At 58.3% G+C, this 25,165-nt stretch overlaps 8 protein-coding genes across 8 annotated transcripts; 5 read left to right on the top strand and 3 right to left on the bottom strand.

The window, feature by feature from the left end:
- Nucleotides 1-221: 221 nt before the first annotated feature.
- Nucleotides 222-2,475, bottom strand: BJ171DRAFT_570635 (guanine nucleotide-binding protein alpha-1 subunit; the record flags this gene model as incomplete). The annotated part of the gene is made up of 6 exons (XM_053113647.1): nt 222-545; nt 643-789; nt 1,104-1,369; nt 1,531-1,691; nt 1,888-2,072; nt 2,358-2,475. The coding sequence occupies 6 exons, from the start codon at nt 2,473-2,475 to the stop codon at nt 361-363; spliced, it is 1,062 nt and encodes a 353-aa protein (XP_052963248.1). The 3' UTR covers nt 222-360.
- A 1,050-nt stretch (nt 2,476-3,525) lies between these two features.
- On the top strand, nt 3,526-7,025 carry BJ171DRAFT_219146 (MoaB/Mog domain-containing protein). Its single transcript, XM_053106466.1, has 10 exons — nt 3,526-3,619; nt 3,745-3,968; nt 4,196-4,589; nt 4,718-4,924; nt 5,134-5,483; nt 5,646-5,824; nt 5,942-6,103; nt 6,211-6,302; nt 6,390-6,472; nt 6,595-7,025. Exons 1-10 carry the CDS (start codon nt 3,595-3,597, stop codon nt 6,871-6,873), a joined length of 1,995 nt encoding a protein of 664 aa, XP_052963247.1. The 5' UTR covers nt 3,526-3,594; the 3' UTR covers nt 6,874-7,025.
- A 63-nt stretch (nt 7,026-7,088) lies between these two features.
- BJ171DRAFT_585503 (uncharacterized protein) lies at nt 7,089-8,546 on the bottom strand (the record flags this gene model as incomplete). The annotated part of the gene is made up of 2 exons (XM_053114366.1): nt 7,089-7,183; nt 7,328-8,546. 2 exons carry the CDS (start codon nt 8,544-8,546, stop codon nt 7,089-7,091), a joined length of 1,314 nt encoding a protein of 437 aa, XP_052963246.1.
- Nucleotides 8,547-8,818: 272 nt separating this feature from the next.
- On the top strand, nt 8,819-10,828 carry BJ171DRAFT_219158 (vesicle transport protein). Its single transcript, XM_053106467.1, has 6 exons — nt 8,819-9,231; nt 9,325-9,516; nt 9,587-9,746; nt 9,904-10,012; nt 10,223-10,433; nt 10,561-10,828. The coding sequence occupies exons 1-6, from the start codon at nt 9,091-9,093 to the stop codon at nt 10,750-10,752; spliced, it is 1,005 nt and encodes a 334-aa protein (XP_052963245.1). The 5' UTR covers nt 8,819-9,090; the 3' UTR covers nt 10,753-10,828.
- On the top strand, nt 10,813-12,026 carry BJ171DRAFT_519324 (putative methyltransferase-domain-containing protein). Its single transcript, XM_053112334.1, has 2 exons — nt 10,813-11,318; nt 11,427-12,026. The coding sequence occupies exons 1-2, from the start codon at nt 10,908-10,910 to the stop codon at nt 12,012-12,014; spliced, it is 999 nt and encodes a 332-aa protein (XP_052963244.1). The 5' UTR covers nt 10,813-10,907; the 3' UTR covers nt 12,015-12,026.
- A 698-nt stretch (nt 12,027-12,724) lies between these two features.
- BJ171DRAFT_632146 (uncharacterized protein) lies at nt 12,725-14,414 on the top strand (the record flags this gene model as incomplete). Its single annotated transcript, XM_053115644.1, has 5 exons — nt 12,725-12,776; nt 12,905-13,021; nt 13,156-13,175; nt 13,254-13,814; nt 14,007-14,414. The coding sequence occupies 5 exons, from the start codon at nt 12,725-12,727 to the stop codon at nt 14,412-14,414; spliced, it is 1,158 nt and encodes a 385-aa protein (XP_052963243.1).
- Nucleotides 14,415-14,718: 304 nt separating this feature from the next.
- BJ171DRAFT_602033 (uncharacterized protein) lies at nt 14,719-17,369 on the top strand. Its single transcript, XM_053115133.1, has 3 exons — nt 14,719-15,440; nt 15,572-15,906; nt 16,089-17,369. Exons 1-3 carry the CDS (start codon nt 15,048-15,050, stop codon nt 17,275-17,277), a joined length of 1,917 nt encoding a protein of 638 aa, XP_052963242.1. The 5' UTR covers nt 14,719-15,047; the 3' UTR covers nt 17,278-17,369.
- Nucleotides 17,370-18,007: 638 nt separating this feature from the next.
- BJ171DRAFT_585500 (ras guanine nucleotide exchange factor domain-containing protein) lies at nt 18,008-24,177 on the bottom strand (the record flags this gene model as incomplete). Its single annotated transcript, XM_053114365.1, has 10 exons — nt 18,008-18,760; nt 19,025-19,559; nt 19,846-20,008; nt 20,163-20,336; nt 20,506-21,384; nt 21,479-21,530; nt 21,676-21,986; nt 22,179-22,340; nt 22,621-23,110; nt 23,572-24,177. 10 exons carry the CDS (start codon nt 24,175-24,177, stop codon nt 18,008-18,010), a joined length of 4,125 nt encoding a protein of 1,374 aa, XP_052963241.1.
- Nucleotides 24,178-25,165: the final 988 nt, after the last annotated feature.

Below are 25,165 nucleotides of genomic sequence, written 5' to 3'. Positions count from 1 at the left end.
TGTTCGAGGCATTTTGCTTTTGCCAACAGCGAATTCAATGATTGCCCAAACAGGCGCGCACGTGACTGTGGGCGGACGGCGAGCGGCTGTTTCTCGGCCTGGCGAGACGATGGGGGGGGCAGCCACGGGGAGAAATGGCCATGTATGCGCTTTTCTCTTGGTAGCAATGGATAGCCGAGCGAGGCGCAAAAGAATACTTGAGGAGATCGGTAATATTCACAGTGCGAAAGTGGGGGAGGGGCTCCAACATCCAGCGGTTTGCAGAGCATCTGGCGCAACCATCCACCAGAAGAGAGTACATGTACAGCAGCAGGAACCAAAGATGCACACGCAATATGCGGAAAGAGAGGGGCGCTGCCATCAGAACCCAGACCTCATCAAGTTGGCTCTCAAAATGATCGAAGTGACGGTGGCAAACACTGTTTTGACTTGTGTGGTATCCGTAGCAAACGTAAAGTGCACGTAGATCTTCTTCTCGTGGAACTTGTTGATCTCGAGGAACTTTTTGGCAAAAAACTCGGCCGCCTCCTTGTAGTTGTCCGACCCTGGGCGATGCGATGGCGAAAGTTAGTGTGACGTTCCGGCTTTGTTTCACTGGCCCTGGCTGGCGGACTGCCTCTGCAGCATCCAACCTGCCCATACCTTTGTATTCCGGAAAGTACTTTTTGATCGGTAGCCGAGACACCTTTTCTTTGAAGAGATCCATTTTGTTGAGAAAGAGGATGATGGACGTTTTGCATAAAAGAGGGTGGTTGCAAATCGAGTCGAAGAGTGTCAAGGACTCGAGAACTGGGCCACGGAAGCGGCATGAGGTGAAATGGTACAGGAGAGATGGGGTGAGGCGAAAGGAAGTGAGACAATGTGAGAAAAACGGTATGAAACGGTATGAAACGATATGAATGTGTTGGTTAGATGGTGCCTGAGCCCGTGCCCAGGTCTCACGGTGCTCCACTCGCTCGCTCAATCGATTCCAGCGCCAGATCGACAGCGACAGAGGCCATGTCGAGTATCACTGGCCATATATCGGCACCCGGTCGGGTACCCCTGAGCCTCCCTCATCTAGCCCGTCTTCCATGTCAAATCCATCATGAATATGTGCGTACCTCGGTTGGTCTTGTTGTCCTCAAAGCATGTCTGGTCGTATGCGCTTATGGCAGCCACAAAGATGATACTGTTGCTATCATCAAAATACGAGGCCCACTTGCGTCGCTCGCTCCGTTGGCCACCGACATCAAATATCCGGAATATCACGTTGTCAATCTTGAACTTGGTCTCAGTGATCGTCGTTGTCATCACGCGCACTCTCAGCATATCGCTGACGGTCGGTTCGTACTGGGGCGCGCATATTCGAGCAAGGTCTGAAAGAAAGCTGCCCTCCCCCAGAGATGGTTGGTTTTCGTTTGGAGGTGCGACTCCCTTTCTGAGCTCGGAAGGAGAGCCCAGCGCACACCCCCGATCCAGTACACTCGCGGAAGCAGCAAATGACATGAGCCGGCATTCCAGCGCCCCAAGCCTTCGGCAGCAACCTACTAAGACGCTGAGTCCAAAAGCTGGTACTCGTTCGATCGCTGAAAGCACTGCTGAATTCCCTTGTCGGTCCACAAGGTTTGGATCAACGCAACTGTGCTTTCGTTGATAACATCTCCTTCCCCAAATGTCTTTGGGAGCTCTTTAACGGTGCCGATCTGATTCTGAAAGAGAGAGTCCATAAATCCGACAAAGCAGCGTCAGACAAGATTTCAACCCCCTTGTACCGACGCAGGACCCGCAACTCCGGCGTTCAACTCGCCATGCGCATGAATCGAATGTAGGCGTGTAGATGGGAGATCGACCCAGGTAATTCATGTCCAAGCAGCTTTGAGCTCAAAGCCTCCCGCGCACTGTTACCTTGATTTCACTGTTTTCATATGGGATTTGAAGCGTCTCCATGGCATCGACAATCGACTGGATGGCATTGACGACGTTGCCCAGCACCATCGGGCGGTACGCCAATCGCTCCTCGGCCGAGTACCCAGAGCCATGGATGAGCTTGAATTGCTTCAGAAATGTTGATTTTCCAGATTCCCCCGCACCTAAGATGTATATCAAGTTCGTCAGGCTCGGCACACACACGAACACACATCAGACGGGGCTTTGACTTCATTGCATAAAGTGTTCGGCAGCCCCACTAAGCACCTCGCTCACCAAACGCTCCTGCCGCCAAAGGATTCTCGGAAGCAGGCGGTTTCGCCACCAAAGACCATTGTCTTGACTCGGCCTCCTATGAGCCCTTTATCACACCGTTTGCGCTCCTGTCCCTTCTGGGCTTGTCGGCCTTCCCCGCTCGAGTCTCGACGGTCGCGACAGTCTCGTCTTACCGAGCAGCAGAAGTTTAACGGTGTTCATGACATCGCTTTCTTGGCGGATGCCCTTGTCGATGGCAAGGCTTCGCTGTCGTGCATCTCGATCCTCCTCAGAACTCGTGCAGTTGCCCATGATGTCCGGCTATGGGCGTCAGTCCGGTGTCGAATGGGAGGGCAGGCGCTGGCGGTGTTCGTGGGAACCAGCAGCCACGCAACACACGCTGCGTGGGATAGGCGAATGTCGCTTGGGCGGCCAAGCGCAACGAGAGGCAGGATCCGTGAGCGAATGGCAGGGAATCGTTCGGGAGAGGCGACGAGACGTCGCTGGGGCTCTACGGAGGGGCGATATCCTTTTGTTCAGAGGCTTCGTCGGTTGATATGGCCAAGCAACCCGATGCCGCGAGCGACGCAGCAACAAAAAAAAACCAGCCGGAACCAGACGACCAGAAGCGGGTCCTTCAATGCCGGACTGCCCTTTCCAAGCCTGCAAAAAAGTATGTTGCTCTTGAGCACACTTTGTCCTTTCCCCCACGATGATTGATCGGGGTACCGTAGACCCACACCCCTCCTAAGCGATCCGCTGCAGGCTCATGTGTATCACCGCCATGATTGGGAATGAGGTTGCGCAGTGGATCTGATTGAGGCTCTGTCCACGGGTGGCTATCGCCGGTGCTGCTGCTACTGCTGTTACTGCTTTTACTACAAGTGCCGTCAGCGGGACAGCCAAAGCAAGAGCACGGCTGTGAGCCAGCACCTTGCAGGAGAATGACTGCTGGTGGGACCGCCAGAGAGACATCAGCGAACCGGTTCCACGCAACCATCCAACGCAGACAGCGGCCTGACATTTGCATTCGCCGGACGTCCTCAGGGCAACCATGTATCCGAGGAGGACTCAGTCCTCAAGCCGAATGCGACCGAGCGGGTTTCTGCGAGCAGCCATTTCGCACGGAAGCTGCAAGGCTCCACGAATCGCATCGCTGGTGCTGCCTTGGGATGCCGCTGATTCGTATGTCGCTGCGTCTTCGTCCCAGTACACCGTCGTCTTGCGTCGCCTGGCCTGTGGATCCTGGCATTCAGAACTTTCGGCAGTCGTCGATGGCATCACCCGGACCCAGTCCGGCATCGACCCATCGGCTGCTGTGGCTGTGGCTGCGACCAACGCGGGCTGCAAGGGTCTTCTTTGCTGAGGGCCATTTTGCTGGTGGACGCAGTTTGGTCGGCTCTTTCCTCGCCTCACAGTGGCTCGCAATCCATGATCTCGGTAGGAATTCTCACAGGTAAGTCGTCGGCTGGCGGGCCGATATGCTCATCGGCCTGTGTCCTCGGCAGTTTACATGTGCCTGTTGTGATCCCTTCTTCTGAGCTGTTGGCTGCACTCCTACGTCCTCCCCTCCCATCGCAGTGAGCGATCGAGTGTCGCAGGGCGCTGCAGTCGACAAGAGCGGCCCTACTCTAAAGGACCTTGTCGAATCCAAGCTCGGCGGCACCGTTGTGGTCCAAGAAGTCGTTCCCGACGACGTGGGTGAGATCCAAGCCCGGATTTCAAGATGGGCTGACGAGAAGAGGGCCGATTTGATTCTGACCACCGGAGGAACGGGATTCGGCGTCAGGGATGTGACCCCGGAGGTATGAGGCAGTAGAGCCAGAGCGATCGGGAGAGCCGTTACCGGTCTGCGGTGTGCGTTTGGCCGCCGTATTGCCTTGCCTAGCTGTATTGATATTCTCGCTGTTCATGGGTCCTGCTGATACCGCCGCTTGCCGATCACTCTCTGCCACCATCCACTGGGCCGTATCGTCCACCAACTGTAATCATCAACCATACCGGACTGGCTACGCCATTCCCGGATTCGCAGGCAGTCGCTCCGATCTTGGACAAGAATGCCCCTGGTCTATCGACTGCAATGCTCGTCGCCTCCCTGAGTATCACACCAATGGCTGCTCTGTCCCGGCCTATTTGCGGTGTTCGAAAGAACTCGATCATTGTCACTCTGCCGGGCAGCACCAAAGGCTCCGTCGAGAATCTCCAAGCCCTGCTACCGGTTCTGCCTCACGCCCTGGAGCTCTGTCGGGGCGAGCCTGGTGCCGGAGAGCAGACCCATCGGCGGATGCAAGCGGCATCGGGCCATCATGACTGCGGCCACCACCACGAGGCCAAAACCAAGACTCATCACCAGCATCACCACCACCACCACCACCATCACCAAGGTCGTGCTCTAGATCAACAGATGCTCTCGCTGGATACGCCAGGTGTGGTCGATTTCATGCCAACTCTTGCTGCAAAGTTGATCTCGGTTACGTTTGGCTCCTTGACCTCGATAGTCGTGCTCGCGAGCGACACTAACATAGCCGTCGTCTCTGCCCTTGGGTCGCCGCAGTCGCCCTTCGTCCCCGAGAGTCTCCCTTTCCGATGATCGGCTTTGACGAGGCACTGTCTATCGTCCTGCAACATGCCCAGCGTCTCCCCGCAGAGAAGCGGAGGGTCGACGTCGACTTGTCGGGGTACTATCTTGCCGAGGACGTTCACGCCAAAGAGCCCGTCCCAGGCTACCGAGCCTCGATTGTCGATGGCTATGCTGTAATAGGTAAGCAATCCCAGCGCCAAAGAGTGGCCGCAGCGGTGGTGCAGCGGTGGTGCAGCCAGGTGCGACTCAGGTGCAGTGGATGCCATCGAGCGAGAACGGATCACAGTATGGATCAGAAATCAAATGCGGGCACACAAGCGAGGGTACGGTCCCGAGTCCATCCAAGTCGAGTCAGTTTGCAAGGCTGAGCGCTTTGCCCATGTTTCCAGCTTCAGATGGTGTCGGCGAATTCCCCGTTGTCAGCGGACTGCTCGCGGGTCCTGGAAGTGGCCCCGAGCTCGAGTTGACGCCTGGCAAGATAGCCCGAGTGACGACGGGAGCGCCAGTCCCCAAGGGAGCGACTGCCGTCATCATGGTCGAGTACACAACCGTGGTCTCAGCTTCGGATGATGGCAAGATCGAGCACGTTGTTCGTATCAACAAGGCTGCACACGAAGGGCAGGATATTCGAGAGATTGGCTCGGACATTTCCATGGGCGAGCGCATCCTCCGAAAGGGCGAGCAAATCACTCCCATCGGCGGCGAAATCGGTGCAATGGCGTCTGTGGGAGTATCAGAGGTGGGTATATGGCCGCCAGCGGCCTCGGCTTGATCCCTGTCGATCCTCTGCAAAGCGCCGGTTCTGCTTTGTGGTCCGCAACAATCTCCCGACCTTTTCGTATCGCTGTAGAGTATCCGACTGAGCATCTAATCGACTCCTCTCTGCCCAATCGCCAAACAGATGAGTGTTTTTCGGAAGCCGATTGTCTCGATTTTGTCCACCGGAAACGAACTTGTCCAGCACGATTCCATGGAGCCGCTCCGATATGGACAGATCCGCGACACCAATCGGCCATCCTTGAGAATGGCCATCGAGTCTTGTGGCTATCAGGTGGTTGACCTGGGTATAGCACCTGACAGGTATGTGCCTGCCTGCCTCAACCAGCCAGTGCCTGTGGGTGTTGGATCGTCTGGCTAATGCAGCTGCCCCCAAATCGGCCATCTCACCCCAACCCCAATAATATGCCCGCTGAACAGCCCAGAGGAACTTGCCGCCGTTGTTCGCACGGGCCTGGAGCGATCCGATGTACTTGTCACTACCGGCGGAGTCTCCATGGGCGAGCTTGACCTCCTCAAGCCCGTGCTTCTGAATAAGATCGGTGCCCGTATTCACTTTGGAAGGGTGGCTCTGAGGCCAGGGTGGGTTGCAATAGGACTGGATGCGATCCATAGTGCTTGAATTGCCTGCTGGTACACCACAGCTGCGATACACCGACACTTACCAATCCAAGCATCGATGTGCCTAGAAAACCAACAACGTTCGCAACAGTCACTTCCCAGGATGCTGCCCCTCCAAAGCTTATCTTCTCCCTACCTGGGAACCCAGTCTCGGCCCTTGGTAGGTCCAGTAGCCGCCGGTAATGCATCCAATGTGATGGCAAATGCTGGCATGATGTGGTTCATTTACACCGCTCCGTTTTCACAGTCACGTTTTATCTGTTCGTTTTGCCTTCGCTCAAGAAACTCTCGGGATCGACTGATCCCTGTCTCCCCAAGATTCTGGTCACGGTAAGCGATGTGGACTCTGCCGATGCCATGCACTTGGCAGTGTTGTCTTATGGCCATTTGGTTCGATCACGGCGTCGTGTCGGCTAGTGAAGCACTGACATCTCTGCGACTCTCCCCCAAAGCTCCCCGAGAGAGTCCGGCTCGACTCTCGACCCGAGTTTCAGCGCGCCCACGTTTCTGCAAGTTACGACAGCACCGGCATGAAGCTGGTCGCCTACACCACCGGAGGACAGCGGAGCAGTAGGGTCATGAGCATGAAGAGCGCCAATGCTCTGCTCATTCTGCCGGCCGCAGCCGACAGCGCTGCCTTCTTGGAGCCCGGCACGAATGTCGAGGCATATCTATTGGGGCCTCTCGATACAGCTCCTTCAAGAAGCCCTGGTACACACGGACTGTCGTAGCCATGGCCGAAACGATTCGGTGACGCTCATAACGAGATCTCTGTGAATTGCGACTCGGACGGTGATGCTGCAGCCTCAGCGATCGACCCTCGATCGATCATGTGGCGTGTGCACCAACATCATAGCACCAACACCTGGAGTACTCCCATTCCCTTGATGCAATACAGCGCTGTTCTTGGCAGTTGTGCAGGCCAGCAACTTGTGACTGCCAACAATCAGAAAACCGTCCCATCCGATTCAATTTCGATTGGAGGACCCTTGGTCAGGGGACGCAACTTGGCAGCGATCTCACGGCCGGCCTTCCATGTGCCTGTTGAGAACAGAGCCGTTAGCCACTCAGCTCGGCACCGCGGACACCCACTCCTTGCTCGTCGATGTTATAGAGGAGATGCTCTGGTATCAGCAGACACACTGGCCCACATCCTTATGCGCATGTCAGGCGGGAGCCCCGTACCAGCCTCGAGAACCTTGGCAAGCGGGAGGGTGTGCTTGTCGGCACCGAGTCTGTGTCTGACTTTCTCGGCGACTCGATCGAGCAGAGCAACCGTCAAGGCTCGCCACTCGACCACCACATCGTCATCGACGCGGAAACGAGGCGGGACGCCGTTGCCGCCCTTGATGACGGTGCCGTCTCGGCCGGGCTTGAGGCTGAGGACGCCTGAATCGACAAAGAGCCCACCGTTGCGGTACTCGGCCAGCCCGGTCAGCAGCTCGATGCCTTCGATTTGGAGCTTCATGATGACCTCGATGGGCTCCAGGCACGAATAAGCCAGCCATTGCGAGAGCTTGTGGAAGGCCGCCAGCCCAGCCGATTTGGGATCGCTGCACACCGTCCCATGGCTGTTGGGCTGTTTCATTGCCAGATCCAGGCTCTGCAGCTTCCAGACATCACCCAGCGGGACGCCGTCCAGGGTAGTGCGCGAGGACGGCCAGATGTGGCAGAGACCATTGCCGATGCAGTCCCACAGCACGGCCATCTGCACACGCCCGTTCTGGGTCGAAGGATGCTGGACCAAGTAATCGATGAGGTTGCCTGGCCTGGCGACGCCGCTGGTGATGGGGAAGAACGGGTTGCTGCCGGCAATGACTCGTCCCAGCGAGTGCAGCAGCTCGCAGCGGTTCTCGAGAGCATTCAGAGGATTGCTGTCGCTGACCTGAAGGTGGTTGGCGAGCATTTGCGTCGTGACCTGGGCGAGCCCGAGGCTGTCGACCTGCAACGGCTGCTTGGGATCGGATGAGAACCCGCCAGCCAGGAACATGTCCAGGGAAGCAAGAGCGAGGGCTTCAGAGCGCGTGTAAGAGATCCCAGGCTCGGCCTTTGGGTGGTACTTGTAGCGGTCGCCGGCACCGGCATCGAGCAAGACCGAAACGATGAAGAGATCGAGGACTCGTCGGGTCTGCTCGATGGCGGGCACCGAGCGCTGGTCCCAGTCGGCCAGGATGGGATCGATGCGCTTGATGTTGTTGGCTTCGAAGTGACGCCATCTCGAATGAGGAGGGATCTCTGAGAGATTCTCGTAGTCGCGACGGATGAGCTCCAGGATCTGGTCGACGACTGTATCGAGGGCGGCAAGATTTAGATCAAAGTGCTGCAGATACTGCGGGTTCGAAAGGATCAAGGACGAGCGCTCTCGCACTGGATGGAGCGAGCGCATGTACGAAACGGTATCCATTGGTGCTGGGGAGGACAGAGCAATGGGCAAAGAGAGGAGCTGAGGACGAGACGGTGGGCTTCTGGATAAGTGCAAGCGGCGACGACGTCAAGGCATCGGAGACCAGACATTGACGAGCGGGAGTCTGGCGGGAAGAAGCGGAGGCGGGAAGAGCGCAACGGGGACCACCAGCCGGGGTGCATCTCCGTGGTGGACCGCCTCCCGCACGGCGGTGTGGCTGTATCAACGGCCCAATGTGCGTTCGTTCGTTCGTTCGTTCAGGTTCGTTCAGGTTCGGTCAGTTGTTCGCTGGGTCGTTCGTTTAGTTGTTCGTTTAGTTGGATGTCGCTCGGGGGCAACCGGCTGCGTCGTCGCTGGTCTGGGTTTCTTCGTCGCCCGCACCACCACGTCCGATCCAACCCTTCACCCTTCATCAGCCAGCCGATTCCCGGCCAACATCGGTCCAGCCCCAGCCGGCCCTGGTCCAGCCCATCCACCCAGCTCTTAGCCACCGGCTCTCGCCTCATCTGCTCGTCTCGTCACCCGCTGCCCGAAACGGTCCAAGATGCCGTCGCCAGCCGCTTCTGCGCTGACGCCCTCGATGATGCAGGTTAACATCCGTCGGCTGCTCCTCAAGTGCGACGAGATGGTGGCCGGCAAGACAAGCGACTCTCTGTTGGACAACGAGCGGGTCCGAATCGAATCGGTAGGTGCCCTGTACTTACAAAGATCTCAATCTCGAGTTGCCTGCTGCGGCTAACATCGGCCTGATCCTCCTGTCGACTCCGGGAACGACCAGAACATCCAATATCTCCAGGCGCTGCTGTCGCAACTCCAGGCCTCATCACTATCGAAGCTGTCCAGCAGTCGCTGTGATCTCGATGCAGACCGCCTGCTTCAGCACCACGGCAACACCGTCGACGACACCACCATCGCCAAATATCGCGGGCGAGTACAAGCTCTTGCCGATCTGATGGACGATATGAAGAAGGTGCAGCTTCCGGCCTATGAGAGCTCACACCGGTCTCATGCCTCGGATGCTGACTCATCCTCTTCTGCAGATAACCTTTATCGAAACGCATCCGCATCCACCAGGCGAGGACTCGATCGAAGCCAATCTGATTGTGCAGCATCGCCGCAACCACGAGCTCGAAGAGCGGGAGGCTCTGCTCGGCGAGTGCCCTCAGACTGGCCCGAATGCAGCCTCAGCGGCTCTGTCAGGTAGGCACACCCAACGACCGAGCGGCAGAGCGAGACTGACTGGCACAGCAGCACCCAAGACACTGCGACAGCTCGAATGTCTATTTAACACTTGCGTGGAACTTGCCGCTCGACTCTGGCCATGCTGGCCGTACTGGCTATGTTTGCGATTCGACAGTCGAGCCACCATCCAAAGTCGAGGGACAGCTGTCGAGCACAGCCACGCCCGCAAGAGCACTACCGACTGCTGCTCCGGCAGCAGCAGCCAGCGAGTTTCGGAATCGAAGGTGAGCAAGCTAAGAGCTTGAGTGCCCATCATCCATTCCAAGTGCCGGAAACCTCGCCAGGCCTGTACCAAGGACATCGAAAATGATTGCACAATAGGCATCGCATCGAGTTTGGTGTCGGTGGGCAAAGTGGTCCAGTGAAGATCACCATGCATGGCAGAGGCTGATCATCGTGTTGGATCCGATGGACGCAATCGGCTTGGACTGCAGGGCAAACAACCGAAGCCTGCTCATCCCCGAAGCGACTGCAAGTGCAGCCAAAGCCAAGGCCGACCCGGGATCTGTCCAGCCAGACACCAAGCTGGTCCTGCAGCAACAGCGTGAGGAGCAGGAGAAGCTGACCGACGACCTGAACACTCTGGCTGCCAACCTCAAGGAGAACACGCTGCTCTTTGGCGAATATCTCAAGCGAGACGAGAAGGTATCGAATGCCGGGTTTTTGCAGAATGGATCCTGCTTGATCCAACGGCGGCTGGGTTGTGCCAATGCGAGATGGTCGATTTAGCTGCCATTTCACAAACTGATATGCCGATTCCGCTCTCGGATAGGTGATGAACGAGACGGCCCAGGCCCTCGATGCCAACGTGGTTCGCATCCAGGCCGAAAACAAGCGGCTGGCCGAGTTCTCGGCGACGTCCCGGTCAACCTTTTGGCTGATCTTTTTCGTCGTCATCTTTGTCGTCGTGACCTTCATCCTGACGTTTGGCTTCATGAGGATATTCCGGGTTGTCAAGTACTGAGGGGCAAGCACGACGACAACCCCATCCTGGTGCAGAATAGAAATGCTCATCTGATCTCATCTGATTCGACCCCTCAAACTCTGCGCTCTTGCGTGGCGGGTCGCTCTAAGAGTGCGGGGCCGGCGCAAAGGACGTCCATCGAGTTGGACGGCGGGATGTGCTGTCATCCAGAGCGTCACCGACTCGCTGCGATTCAAATCTCGGGTCGTGCACGGTGGGCACTCTGTGCTGTTGCTGCCCGATCGATCCCGATCGATCCCGATCGGTCGATTCTGCTTCCCCTCGCTGATTCTCCCGGGAACCGTTCCTCACAAGCCAGCCTCCTCCCGTCGTCTTGGTCGCTGCAGATGGACCAGGACACAGACATCACCAACGTCTACTCGCTGGAGCTGACGCCCACCACATCCCTCAGCTTGCACGAAGACTCGTCGACAGGCGAGTCTGGAACCACCGTATGGGTGGGCGGCATCAAGCTGGCATGGCATCTGGGCCACGAACAGTCTCGAGGAAAGCTGTCCCTGGCCGGCAAGCGCTGCATCGATCTGGGCTCTGGAACAGGGGTCTTGGTAGGTGGTCAAGAGCCCGTTCGTCTCGCTGTCCCAACGGCCGGCCAAAGGCAGACTCTGATCCGCCGTCCTGGTCGAGTGCTGACATCCATACGCTCTGCTTCCCAGGGACTCGCGGCCTCGAATCTAGGTGCTGGTGAAGTGGTACTTTCGGATATCCAGTCTGTCCTGGACCGGGGGCTGCTGCAGCGAAATCTCGAGGCCAATATTCCACACCAAAAAGCCAACGTCCGCATCGAGCGTCTGCATTGGGATGATCAGGACGATATCCGACGGCTGTGTCCTCCTGCCTTTGACGTCATTCTCGGCAGTGACGTCGTCTACAACTATGCTGCCGCAGAGCCCCTGGCCAAGACAATCGACGCCCTCTCCCAGCAGGGCACTGTCGTCTGGATTGCATACGAGCGCCGCGATCCTCTCGTGGCCGATCGATTTCTGTCGCTCATGAAAGGTTTTGGATTCGACTCCAAGAAGGTGATGACCAGGTCGAAGCGTACGATCGATCCTGTCCCTGCTGCACAGTCATCTCAGCCCTCCAAGACAGCATCACAGAACGATAACGGTGCCAGCGACGGCGAGGACAACGACGACAGCGGCGAGCCCGATGAGCACGAAGGCAATCTAGCCGACGGATACAAAATGGTGGAGATCTGGCGATTCAAGAAGCGCCATCGCCGGGCTGGCTCTGGAAGGTAGCCGAGGCAATGTCCCCATTTCAATCGAACATGTAGTCTGCCCTGACCAATACACTGATCACCTTCCGGGTGAAGATCATGGCCAGCACGCGATATGACAGCGAGCTCGCTGATCGAAAAGCCGGTGTGCCCCGATTTCAATGGCGTCGGCCTCAAGTCCGGGGCTTCCTGTCTCAGTTTTCGCCAATGTCGCAGTGTCGTCTGCCCCACACCAATCACAAAGGTCTATGGAAAGTTCGTGGGTGGCCTGGGAACTTCTCTGGGAACGCCTCCTGCGTGGTCCTGAGGCACAGGTGTGCCTGCTGAATGCATGCCATCTGCAACGCCGAGCGGGCTGATTGAGGATGTCGATGGCAGGACAAAAGCCCTGCGATGCCGCTACAATGACTGAGCCTGCTGGCCTTGTCTCGCTCTGCTCCCCGGTCGAAGGCTGGAAGTTTCGGCCAAGCCGACAGCGGCTGCAAGATCGGACACCAGCACCGAATAAAACGTCGACCCCGACGCTGCTTCGATGGAGCAAAACAAACCCGATTCAGTTTGCCTGCTTGAAATTGAAGCCCCGTGAGTGAGGGCATTGCCTTGTGTCTGTCGATGGTTTGGACGGCCTCGTTGAAGCCAGTGGATGCCTGTGGATGTCTGTGGATGCCAGTGGATGCTTCCGAACTAACAAACAAACTACATGGTTTCCTGGGATAGACAACATACAAAGTAATGACAGACGCCTGCAGCCAGTTTGCGTTCAGTCCTGCGGTCGAGTCCTACGGTAGGGCGCTTCCATACTCTCGAGCCTGTATCTCTCGCTACCGGCGCTTCTGCCACCACTCATACATTTGATCGCTTCTGTTGGTGGCATCTAATGCATGCGAACACCCTGCGAACCGCTTTCCTCAGGGAACTTGATGGTGGCAACGGTGACCTTGATGAACTGCCTGCCGATGGTCCACCGAGTCAAAAAGTACTCGATCTTCATTGCGGCAATCACATCGATTTCGAGTCTCTTCTTTGGCGGTATGCATTCATCTGCTCTGAGGTCGTCGACATGACTTGAAATCCCGGATGGCTAATGCACCTGCTAATGCACCTGCTAATGCACCTGCTAATGCACCTGCTAATCCATATCGCTGTGCTCCTTCGACTCTCAGGGATTTCGCGGCTGTCGATGGTATGGTTGCCGGATGCATGGTTCGCAGCGCTCGTGATGCGATTGCGTCCTGGCACCAGTGCTTACCGAGTACTCCAGTACATCGTCGCTCGTGCTTATCGTTGTGTTTATGCTTGTGCTTACCGGTGTGCCCTCCTTGCCGATTCTACCAACCAGAACGCAGCGACGAGCTGCACCCCCATTGCCAGCTTGGAGCTACTGTTCTTCACCACTCAAACCCTCGCAATCCAGGGAATCCTGCTATATCGAATCGTTCGCTTCGGCCAAAGCCTATCGCATGTCGTCCAGAAGGCAGTCTTGATCCTCTTCATCATCTACGTCCTGGTCGGGGTCTATCGCTTTGTTGCGATCAAGAGCGCAGTACTTCCGCTCTGCCAGTGGATGATGGTCGATCCCTTCAAGTCGGTCTTCTCAGGGGCAAGCTTCATCCTCGACATTGTCGTATTTGCTACATCGTCCTATCTCATCTGGGGCAAACCCGTGTCTGCTGGCATTGTGCTGTCGTCGATGGACGACATCTCCGACAAGCCAGGATACCAGCCCGACGAGACCGAATTGGAGAAGGCACAGATCCTGCCCAAGAATCTCTATTACTCGGCCTGTAATCTCTGCATTCACATTGCGTATCTTTGGTACAGTGTACGTATCTCTCGTCCTCGGCTCTGTCCAAATCGGATTGTTGGTGCCTGTCCTTGAAGGCTATCGGCGGCCACACCTTTGCATGGCTCTGCTATTGTTCCCTGTCCAAGCCGGGCCGGTTGCAGGATGGTGCTTATCCGACCTCACGAGGAGAGGCCTGGACAGCTGTTAACACCGTGCGCACCCATACAGCAAAGCACATTCGGTGCCTCTTGGTTTGTCATCGATCAGGTCCGCAATGTGATCGACTGTTACTTTTGCTACGATGCCATCCTCGGCGAAGTCCTTGATTCGGTCTGTGCCGACGCAACTGATCGCACCCTCAGACTACAGAAGGGCACGAGCTTTCTTGGACAGCCCCAGACCGCCAAGCTTCAGCGAGAAAAGAAGCGCATCAACTCGGAGCGCAATATGATGCACACCTCCTCCACAGACATTGACAAATTCTCGATGAAGGCCGATCGGGTCGACAACAACCCGCGCTACGGCGCCCCGTCTTCGATCAACAACGGCCCATCCACCACCCCTCAGGCCATGGGCACTCCCATCAGCGGAACTCGCTCGCGCAACTCCTCGGCCGAGATGCTCAAGAACTTGTGATCTGACCCTACCTCCACCCTCAGTAGCGCCCGTATCTGTCGCCACCATCGATGTTCTCACGCACTAATACTTGAACCAACCGCCAGTGGGCTGGATCTGCACTTGACTTGCCGACACTGCTAGCTTTGTCGACTTTATCCGCTCAGACATGACTGCAGTTCCTCCAAAAATAATGGGACGCTTGGACTGCTCCGTAATATACTGCATGGATTTGAATGACTCTCGTCGCCGGCCGTGGTCCGCATGCCATGTGAGAGCGGACCGCCGCCGGCGCCAAAGCCCGGCCTTTTGCTCTTCTCCGCCTGCCCGTCCCTTGGATGCCACACTGGCTCGCCAGGGTTCTCGCCCTCAGCGGGCGGGGATGTGGGGAGGGCTCGTCCGCTCGCTCGCCGACAGTGCCCTCGATCGCATCGACTTCTCGCCGCATGCACGCTGCACCTCTCGGCTGGCCCTGCCCTTTGGTCTCTTGCTTTTGGTTATTCGGTGCCAGCGGCCCTCGTCCACGCCTGCTCCTCCTTCCGGCGCTGCTCTGATCCCCTCGCTGGCTTTCATTGCCCCGCAATTCCTTTTGCCGCAGCTGACTCTCCAATCTGGTGTCTAGACGACCGCGATCGAGATCACCTTCCGCCGATCATGCGCATCTCGTTCAGATGGTCGCTGTCGCACGCCGTCCGGTGCCTACCTGGGATATGGATGCTGTCGACGCTCTTTCTGGCGACCGCGGGTCCGTTCTATACCCCCGTTGCGTTCTCGATCGCGTTCATTTTCCTGCACTTTGTGTTCGTGGCAAACAACTTTCGAACTGCCTGGGGCGTCTATTCCATCTATCACGAAGCCGTCAAGCACACGTATACCAATTGGTACCAGAAGTACTGCCAGGAAACCGATTTTTCAAAGACCGACGGGCTTGTGTTTGAGAATATCCTGCATGTGATCGTCATCCCGAATTACTGCGAGAGCCTCGAAACCCTGGCCGAGACTCTTGACATTCTCTCGAGCCACTCGATGGCGTACTCCCAGTACAAAGTGAGGCTCTGTGCTTTTGCTCTGTGTTTTTGCTCTGTGTTGCGCTGGTCCTAGTGGTCTGTGCTATGGATATTGCGCTGACAATCCCTCATCTTTCATGTGGACCGCCTTGTCGGCAACGCCATGCCCAGATCTGCCTCGCCATGGAGGCGACCGAGAAGGACAGCGACAAGAAGGCGCTGATGCTGATTTCGCGATTCGGTGATCGGTTCAAAGATATCGTCTTCACGATCCATCCGAGCAACTTGTCCGGCGAGATTCGCGGCAAATCCAGCAATGTTTCCTGGGCCGCGCGCCAGATGTCTTACTCGCTCGATGGCAATCACGCCCATGTCGTCGTGACCGTCATGGATGCCGACACATGCTTTGCCGAGGACTACTTCACGGCCCTGACCTACTACTATGCCACCTATCCAAAGGAGACCCGGACCATGATGATGTTTGCTCCCTGCATTGTCTTTGACAGGTACGCCGACATGGGGCGGCTTTGCTGCCTGAATCTCTCCTGGCGGACTGCCCGCGAGTGTTTCGATGATGTGCCAGATTACACTTTCGATTGCCTCGGTTCCGTGCATTCGCTTGGGGTGGACTCGCTCAGGCTCCTGGGAGTCTAAGCTGACAAAGACAGTGGGGTTTCATCATCTCTAGGAATGCCAAGGATGTTCCCTTCATCGTCCGAGCCGGAGACAACGTTTGGGCAACATCCGTCATGTCCAATCTGTACCGCAGCTCCGCCGTCAAGTTCCCCTGCTCGGCATACTCGCTGTCGATGGATCTTGCCAGGGCCGTCGGGTTCTGGGATTGCGGACCCGAGGCGATCGGCGAAGATATGCACATGTACCTCAAGTGCTATTTTGCGACCGAAGGCCGTGTGCGCATCCAGCCAATCTACTCGCCGGCCTCGCAGTCCAACGTCCAGGAGTCGGGCTATTTCAAGACCCTCTATGCTCGTTATGTCCAGGGGCAAAGACACATGTGGGGGTCGCTCGACACAAGCTACACCATCTATCGAAGCATAATGGCCTCTGTCCGGCGCAAGAGCTGCCCGGAATTCAAGGGCAAGCCAAGACACAACATCCGGGGCGGGTGCTCGTTCTGTCTTCCAAGGCTTGCGGTTCTTCTACAGAGGGTCCTCGAGGCGCATGTCCTGCTGTGCCATGCCATCATGATGATCTTCATCACCTTCCTGACCCTGCCCAGCGGGTCCTTCAGCGTTGGCTCCGTGGCGGCCTCGTATTTACGGAGCGAACCGCTGCATCCATATGTTACGCTGTCCCTGTGGCTCGCCGGTTGGATGAGGTTTGCTGGCACATTGCCGTTCCTCGTCACGGTGGCCTACTACGAGCGATACCACCAGTGGGTCGGCATCCACCGCTGGAGAGCCGATGATTCGGGTGCAGCTCGGATGCTCGGCAAGCGACCGCAGCTCATTTCGAGGCGGACATACTGGAATCTGCTGGACTGGGCAGCACTGCCGATTGGCGCAGTCCTGTTTGTGGTTGTGCCGACGATCCAAGCACAGCTGTCTCACTTTTGGACCGATCGCCTGATCTACCAAGTATCGTCCAAGCCTGTCCTGGAGATGCCGCCTGACAACAGCGAGAGGAAACAGGACTCGAACTACGCCCACGACATCGGCATCATGATCGAGGCCGAGTGTCCGTCAATGGTAATATCGCCGCGGTTGGATGAGCCCTCGTTGGCCTCGTACCGAGCCGACTCAGGCTTCTTTGACTTTGACAGCAGCCCCTCCGGATCCGATTTTTCCTTTGGCTCGCTGCCGGCAAGTCCTCGCCGTGTTTCGATGGATACGGACGGGTTGGTGGAGGCTGTGTGAGCGCCGCGGAATCAAGATGTGGATATAGAGACAGGGGCGAGGAGAGCGCAATACTGTATTCATGGCAATATACTGTGGGCGAAATGAACCAGATCGACTCGGCTGTGGCAGTCAGGTTGTTGGCCGTGCCGGGAGAGCCTCGATGGCACAACAACGCACATGGCGAGTCGAGCCAGAAGGAGCTGGGTTGGTGATTTGGTTTTTTATTGATACACATTGCAGAGTGGTTCGGGGGAGAGGGAAGTGGTTTGAATTGGGGGAGGGAGAGGGTCGGAGAGACAAGGCTGCTGGTGAGTGGGGCAAGTCTTGCGGGTTGGCAATGTGCGGAGGAACTGAATCTTCGGATTAGATGAGGCACCATTAATTGATCTCGTTCGTTGAGTTCTATTTGGAGATGAGTGGGATAACTTCTATAAAGCTTGAAGATCGATAGCGATGAGGTATGAGGTCCAAGACCAGTGGAAGCTATCCCGGGGTAAGGAAGGCTGCACCACGAGTGAAGGGAGGAGATAGGAACGCAAGGACGGAAGCGAGCAACCTGAACAGACGAAAGAGAAGGAGCGACTCACAATTTGGGAAAGGAAGGGGAAGGGACGGGGAGAAGGAAGTCAAGAGAAAGAAGGAGATACTCATTGGGAGAAGGGAAAGGGAGAAGAGAGAACTGCTTGGGCTGGGATAGAGGGCTCAAGAGAGGATTGGAAGGCGTCGCCAATGGTAATTCATCAAGTAACTAGAGGTCCTCATTCTCGTTTCTGTCGGCAAAGACCATGGTGGCAGCCATGACACCGCTGCCGGTGACCGCCGAAGCCGAGACCTTGGATGTCCGCACGTCAATGTTCTGCCAGAAGACAAACTCGTCGTCGGCATAGACCAGCCGGGACTCCACCAGCGCGCCGGCAAGCGCCTCTGGGTGGTTGCGCAGGTGCGGTGTGCTGCTCAGGACGGGCACGCCCGTGCTGCCATGCGACATGAACCGCAGCAGCGGCGCCAGCGACACCGCAAAGTCGTACTTCTCGGTGACCACAAAGCTGCGGTACTCGGTCAGGATCTTGGAGATGTTGCGGTACTTTTCAAAGTTGATCAGCGGCTGCTGCTGCCGCGACGACGACTTGCTGCGCGGCTTGGTCATGGCCGGGTTGCCGTCCATCAGGAAGGTAATGTCCTTCATCACCATCGGGAAGAACGGCACCGCCGGTCCGCGCACCTGCGCCAGGGCCTTGCGGTAGTTGCGCATGTTGCCGCTGGGGTCCATGAGCTTCTCGAGCGTCTCGAGGGCGGCAATGTGCTTGGACGAGACCGCCTCCCAGGTCTTCTTGTGCCGCTGGACAGCCGGCGTCAGGAGGCCGCTCACGATGAAGAAGGCCGTGTGGAAGTTGTTGAAGTCGATGCAGTACTTTGCGATCTGGATGAACCGCTCGATGACCTGGCGGCGGACGTTGAGGGTGCCGATCGAGCAGATCTCGAGCGCGACCCAGTTGCGGATCTGCAGAGGGAGGAATAGGTGCGCGCGGATCAGCAGGGTGGCGATGGGGTGGAGCGAGGAGTGAAGGGTGGCGGCGATGGAGTGATGGGGTGAAGGGTGGCGGCGATGGAGTGATGGGGTGATGGGTGGCGGCGATGGCGCCGGCGAACCATGGCGCTGTCCATGATGCTCGGCTGCCATGATGCATGGTGTCGCCCAGCTGCCCAGTCGCTCCGCACTTGCCCGCATCCCACACTCGCCGCACTCGCCGCACTCGCCACTTACCATGTTGGCCCGGCGCGCAAACAGGTCGATCTTGCCCGGCACCGCCTCGGGGCCGCTCGCCAGCCCGTCCCGGAGCCCGTCCTTGGCCTCGCCCACCAGTCGGGGTTCGCGCAGCTTGGCCACATAGTCCGGGAACGTGATCGCCGCAAACGACAGCGCATCGACCGCAGTCAGATATCGTGCATAGTCGCGTGCATCGCCCGTCGTCAGGATCGGCGACAGGTCCAGGAGGTTGGGCGAGTCGGTCCGGGGAAAGTGGCAGCTCGTTGGGCCGAGCCGCTGGACCATCGACGCCAGGCCGCTGCCGCCGTGCGCATCGATCATGTCGAGATGGACGGCAAACGGCGTGTTCTTGCGCTTCATGGCAAGACTGACGGCCTGCGTGATGCATGTGCGGCGGATGCGGTCGGCCTCGCTCTTGAAGCCGTCGCCCCAGACGATGGTCAAGAACTCTTCGAGCTTGTGGCGGAGATCGGCGTCGTTGGCAAAGTCCTCGTACTGCAGCTTGACCCAGCGCGCGAGCACATTCAGGACCCTGGCAGACGGGTGGCAGGCAGACGGATGAGTGATGGCAGATGGATGAGTGATGGCAGATGGATGAGTGATGGCAGATGGACGAATGAGCGATGGCAGTGCGAGGCAGGCGTGAGTCTCAGCCTTCGGCGCACAGGTTGCCGGCGGTGGTTTCGAGGCAGGATGCGAGGGCCACGGGGACCGCCGTCTCGGTCGGCCGCAGTCCATCCCACCCGCTCGCTCGACCTCCCACCTGCTTGCTCGACCTCCTACTCCCGCGACACACCACTGTCTCTCGCCGTACTCACTTGCGCTGGATCGGCGTCTTCCAACGGTGAAAGTACTCCATGTCGTCGGTGCTCGCGTTGGGCGGCGGCTCAATGTCGTAGCGAGCCTCGAGGTTGTCCATCAGGTCCTGCGAGCTCATGAAGAAGCCGTGGTTGTGGATCATGCAGTCGACAAACTCGAGGTCTGGTCGTGGGAGGGTCAGCAGTCGAGAGCCGTGTGTCAGCGAGGCGAGCAGACCCAGTCTGGTGTTGGAGCAGATTGATCGCATGGCTCCCACTCGGCCGACACATCCGCGGGCCGGCCTCCGCTCCCACAACAACCTGCGCCCGTTGCTTACCCTGCAGGTTCTCGTCGGCGAGGCTGACCACGAGCTTCTCGACCGTGGCGGCGACAATCACAATCTTGCCGGCAACAATCTCCATGATCTTGATGTCTTGCTTTCCCTCGCTGAGATGCAGCATGTTGTCTCGCACCTGGATGACGCCAGAGTACTCTTCCTTGTCGTCGTCGGCTGTGGCGGAGGGATCGGGCCAGGCATCAGCATCGAGTCAGGCATCAGCATCGGGCCAGGCATCAGCATCGGGCCAGGCATCAGCATCAAGCCAGGCATCAGCATCGGGTCAGGTCACTCCTCGTGCACTCCATCGTCGGCTGTGTCGCCGCTGCCCCGCTGTGCTCACCAGTGTCATACGACAGCTTGCCGTTGTTGTACATGCCGATGCGCTTGCCGCGGCTGTTGACTGTCGGGATCTTCTGCGCTCCCTTGCGGCCAATCACCCGCATCGACTTGAACGCCTTGGTCGCCGGCACCGTGCTCTCCTCATCCGACGTGATGTCTTCCTTGCGGGAGAGATCCAGCCCGCGAGGCCCGGCATACAGCGCATAGTCGCTGGGTCGCTCGACATCGCTCTCGGTCAGGCCGTCGTCCGACGGCTCGATGCGCTGGCTGGCGCTGCGGACGTTCTCCATCTCCGAGTCCGAGGCGTTGCGGAAGACCCCGAGCCGCTCCGTCGACTTGAACCGGTTCGGGAACAGGAAGCGGCGCTGGTTTGCTCCGGCAGAATTTGCCGCATTGCCGGAGGTGTTCAGCGACTGGCGCGAGCTCGACGACCGCAGCGCTCGCAGTCCCGAGATGCTGGCTTTCTTGGACAGCTGCTTGACGGCGTTGCCAAAGCCAGCGCTGTTGCTGCGGCCCAGTGTGCCGTTGGACGACGTGGTTGGCGACGGGACGCTCTCGACATCGGCAAGGTCGACTGAGGGCTGCGGGAGCGACTCGTCACTCGACGCGGCAGGTCCCGCCGGCATCTGGAAGGGGAGGTCGATGTCGAGCGAGTCCTGGATGTTGTTGGAGCGGCGGCGGCGCGACAGGTGTCCCTCGGCGACCTGGCCAACGGGCTGGACGGTCTCGTTGACCATCTGCGACCAGCGGTTGGTGTTGGGAATCTCCTGCTCCTGGCTGGGGAGATTGACACCCCAGGGCTCGTTGCTGACGACGCGCAGACGGACGCCTGTGGCGGAGGGCTTCTGGAGGATCTGAGAATTTGAGCGGGGGCGCGAGGCTTGAATATCACGAGTATGAGATGATTGTGGAGGGAGGTTAGAACGTTGTAAATCGTCATGTCATACCTTGTACAGCACCATCCGTCTACTTACAATAGCCGCTTTGGGATGAGGTCGATGGAATCGGGGCTTCAGGAGCCGGTGGCTTTGTCGAATGAATGTGGTGTCGAGATGTCAGAGACGTGTTTGGCTGTCAGTCAGCCTGCGAGCGATGGCTGCCACATCGACACAAAATGTGCCGTCGCGATGTCGCCGAGCACACCACTGTCGGCTCTGCCCGATTGACTTACCGCCAGAGGTGCCTTCTTGGTGATGCGCACGTCGATCTCGGGAAGCTGCGGCGGTGCATCCGAGGCAACCCGTCGGTGCCGTGACTCGGAGCCGTCGCGCGAGTATTCGGAGGCGGGGTTTGAGTCTGAAGTCTGTCGGAGCATGTCGAGGCTCTGCTGGGTGCGCTGCACCTCCGAGTCGGTGCTGTGGGTCAGCCGCGACGAGGCCCGAGAGAAGAACGACTCGTCGTCCGAGGACATGGACTGCAGCGACTTGCGCTTGTCAACACTCTGCGTGAGCTGGTTGAACTTGTAGAGGAGACGGGCACCGACTGTTGGAGCAGCCAGGGACGGCGTGTCGGAGGACAGAGTGCCGAGCATGCAAAGTAGAGCCGCACGAGCGGAGGGCAGAGCGAGTCAGAAAGAGAGGCAGCATGCGGGCGGCAGGCCAGAATGGGCGACGGACGATACTGCGTGCCATGGACAGCAGCCGGTCGAGCACACTCGACACACCCAGCACTCACAGGAGCGGCGCTTGTTGGATGTGCTGTTGTCGCGGCCGAGGTTGACCGAGCGGTGGCTCTCCATCGAGCTGCGGGCCGAGGTGGGCGACGGCGGCGGCTGGTCTCGGGCGTCGGCCATGGCAAAGTAGCTCTGGTCGGCGAGAGGAGGCTTTTCGGCTTTTTCTGCAGTCAGGAGGCAGGCGGGAGGCAGGTGGGAGGCAGAGATGGTGGGATGATGGCGAAGTGATGAGTGGGTGTGTTGGCGGAAGGATACCTCCGAGCGACCGACGATGCTCTCCTGCAGACAATGTTATGTTTGTCCCGGCCCAGGCAGCGTTCAGCACTGCACCATTCGGCACCGATTCGGCACTGCACCCATCTGGCACCGATTCGGCGATGCCTCCCACACTGCATTCCGCACGGCATTCCGCACGGCGCCCGCCGCACCCAGCCAGGCACTCACTTGGGACAAACGTCGGCTTCAGGATCTTCCAGCTAAACTCCACAAAGTTCAGCAGCGCGTTGGCAAACAGCTGCGAGTTTGAGATCAGCGAGCTGTAGATGGCCCGGGCATCGTGCCACTTGCCGAGCTCGGGGTCCCACTCGCGCAGCTTGATGACGTCCCGGAGGATGCCCGAGGCGCCTTCCCACACCAGCACCGAGACCTTCTCGTACTCGGTCAGGGTCGTCTTGTCGGTCATGTTCTTGAGGATCTGGTCGTTGTGGGTGGTGATGATGGCCTCGATCAGCGACGTCAGGTAGATGGACGCCTGGATGATCTGGGCCACCAGCGGCGAGGCGTCGTCGCGGGAGCCGAGGGGCGTGCTGGGCCGCGAGTCCTTGGGATCCTTGGACGGCTTCTTGGGGGTCAGCAGGATGTACGGCGTCTGCAGCAGGATGTTGAGAACCTCGGTCTCGACGTGGGCAAAGGGATTGGCGCCCTTGGGCAGGGTCTGGGAGGAACGGCGGTGGGGAGGAACGGCGGTGGGAGGAGCGGCGGTGAGGAGGTGAGCAACCGAGCATGGTCATGAGTGAGTGGGCGAACGAGAGCGAGGATGTGGGATCGCCGGAGCGACAGACGGTGCCAGCGGCAGATGTGTTGAAGCGGATGTGTTGAAGCAGATGTGTTGAAGCAGATGTGTTGAAGCAGATGTGTTGAAGCAGATGTGTTGAAGCAGATGTGTTGAAGCAGTGGATCCACCACCCCCAGCATCCACATCCACATCCACATCCACATCCACATCCACATCCACATCCACATCCACATCCACATCCACATCCACATCCACATCCACATCCACATCCACATCCACATCCACATCCACATCCACATCCACATCCACATCCACATCCACATCCACATCCACATCCACATCCACATCCACATCCACATCCACATCCACATCAGACTCACCTTCGAGTCCACGCTGTTGGCGTTGTTCTTGCCGCGGGTCCCGTTCAGGTGCACCTGGACATCGTCAAAGAGCTGGCGAGCGTCCATCCGCTGGATGATGCGCAGCGTCGCCAGGATCGGCTGGATCTCGGCGTGGGGCTGGAAATAGACGGCGTCGCCTGTCAGGGACTCGGGCGAGGCGTAGGTCGAGCCGGAGCCGGCAAAGGGGGCCAGCAGCGCCAGCGACGAGGCTGCGGTCGACGCCAGGGTCGACTGCTGGCGCAGGTACTCGACGGTGTTGACAATCCGGGACCATGTGTCGGTCGAGGTTTGGTATGGGGCTGCCAGCGGGCCGGTCGAGGGCCGCTGCTGGTCCGAAGAGCTGTCGAACGACCGGTCGTGGCCAGCGCTCGATATCAGTGTCGAAGAGGATTGTGATAGCCCCGAGGCCGACGTTGAAGTTTGTGTCGTCAGCGACGAATGCGGGGATGTGGAGCCCAGATGGCTCTGGAAGGATGGGGAGTTCAGCGCGGCCTTGCGCACCAGGATCTCCAGCAGGTCTTGCTGGGCCGCCGGCGTCAAGGCATCGAATATCCGGGCAGCATCGGATAGGCCAGAGTCGTACATTTCGAATATAGCTCCAGTCTATATCGTGTGTGATAGAGGGTTTAGTTTTCAAGTTCCTTGGTGCTCCTTCTGGAGGGGGGGAACGGCGATGTTACTCGTAAGAGGCGGTAATTGGGGGGGGGTCAAGTTATGAGGCTTTTGCAAATTTTGGAGGAGGGAAAAAAAGCCAAAGGAAAAGAGCGGCTTGCCCGAAATTTGCGCCGAGAACGCTCTCGCCTCGGCCCGCCCTCCACCGACACAGCCCGCCCCGGCATATGTCCGGCGCCGTCGCACAGACGCGCTTGCCCCAGCGCGTCTCGCGTCGTCTGCCCAAAAGCGGCGGCGCGGGCTGCTTCGGGCCTGTGCAACAAACCCTCGGGATCGAGCCGGGCGTGGGGCATTCGAGCCACACCCCCATCAGCCCCGGTTTCCTCTGTGTGGCTTGCGCGTCACTTTGTTCGGCCTTGGCCATGGAGTTTGCACAACGAAACAGAGCGCCCTGGTTCCTGTGTTGCAAGTCCTGGCCCTGAGGTGCCCCAGGTGCTTTGATCAGACCCACCGTCAAGACGAGTTCAGTTGGCGACATCAGCACCCCGCAGGTGCGCTCATACTCAGATGGATGTCGTTGGCATCCCGCAATCCGTCGAATCAGCGTATCAAACAGCGACATCGTGACAGTTGCATGGCGAGCAAGTCGATCGTCGCTCATGAAGTTCGACCACCTGCATCGAAAACCGCCCCCATGAACCACTGTCAGATTTCTGGTCACGCTCTGCTCCTTCAGTGTACGATCCCAATCTCGTGTATCTTGATCCGGGCGATGACGTCCCCACCCCCCCAGCCGTCAATTTTCCTCTACATATATGCTGCGTCCATTGTCACATTGTGGTTCAATTTCGCACGTCAGGAAGCTGTAGTAGGACCATTTCTTTGGACCCATTGGTCGGCGGTGCATTGCTCGGCCACCTGCCATCCAACGGCGCTTCGCCCTTCCTTTTGCCCAGGCCTT

This window comes from Polychytrium aggregatum (genome assembly GCF_025602895.1).
Source record: "Polychytrium aggregatum strain JEL109 chromosome Unknown BJ171scaffold_42, whole genome shotgun sequence".
NCBI classification, from domain to species: domain Eukaryota; kingdom Fungi; phylum Chytridiomycota; class Chytridiomycetes; order Polychytriales; genus Polychytrium; species Polychytrium aggregatum.
The sequence above is the reverse complement of the archived record's forward strand: the minus strand, read 5'-3'. Positions and strand labels throughout refer to the sequence as shown.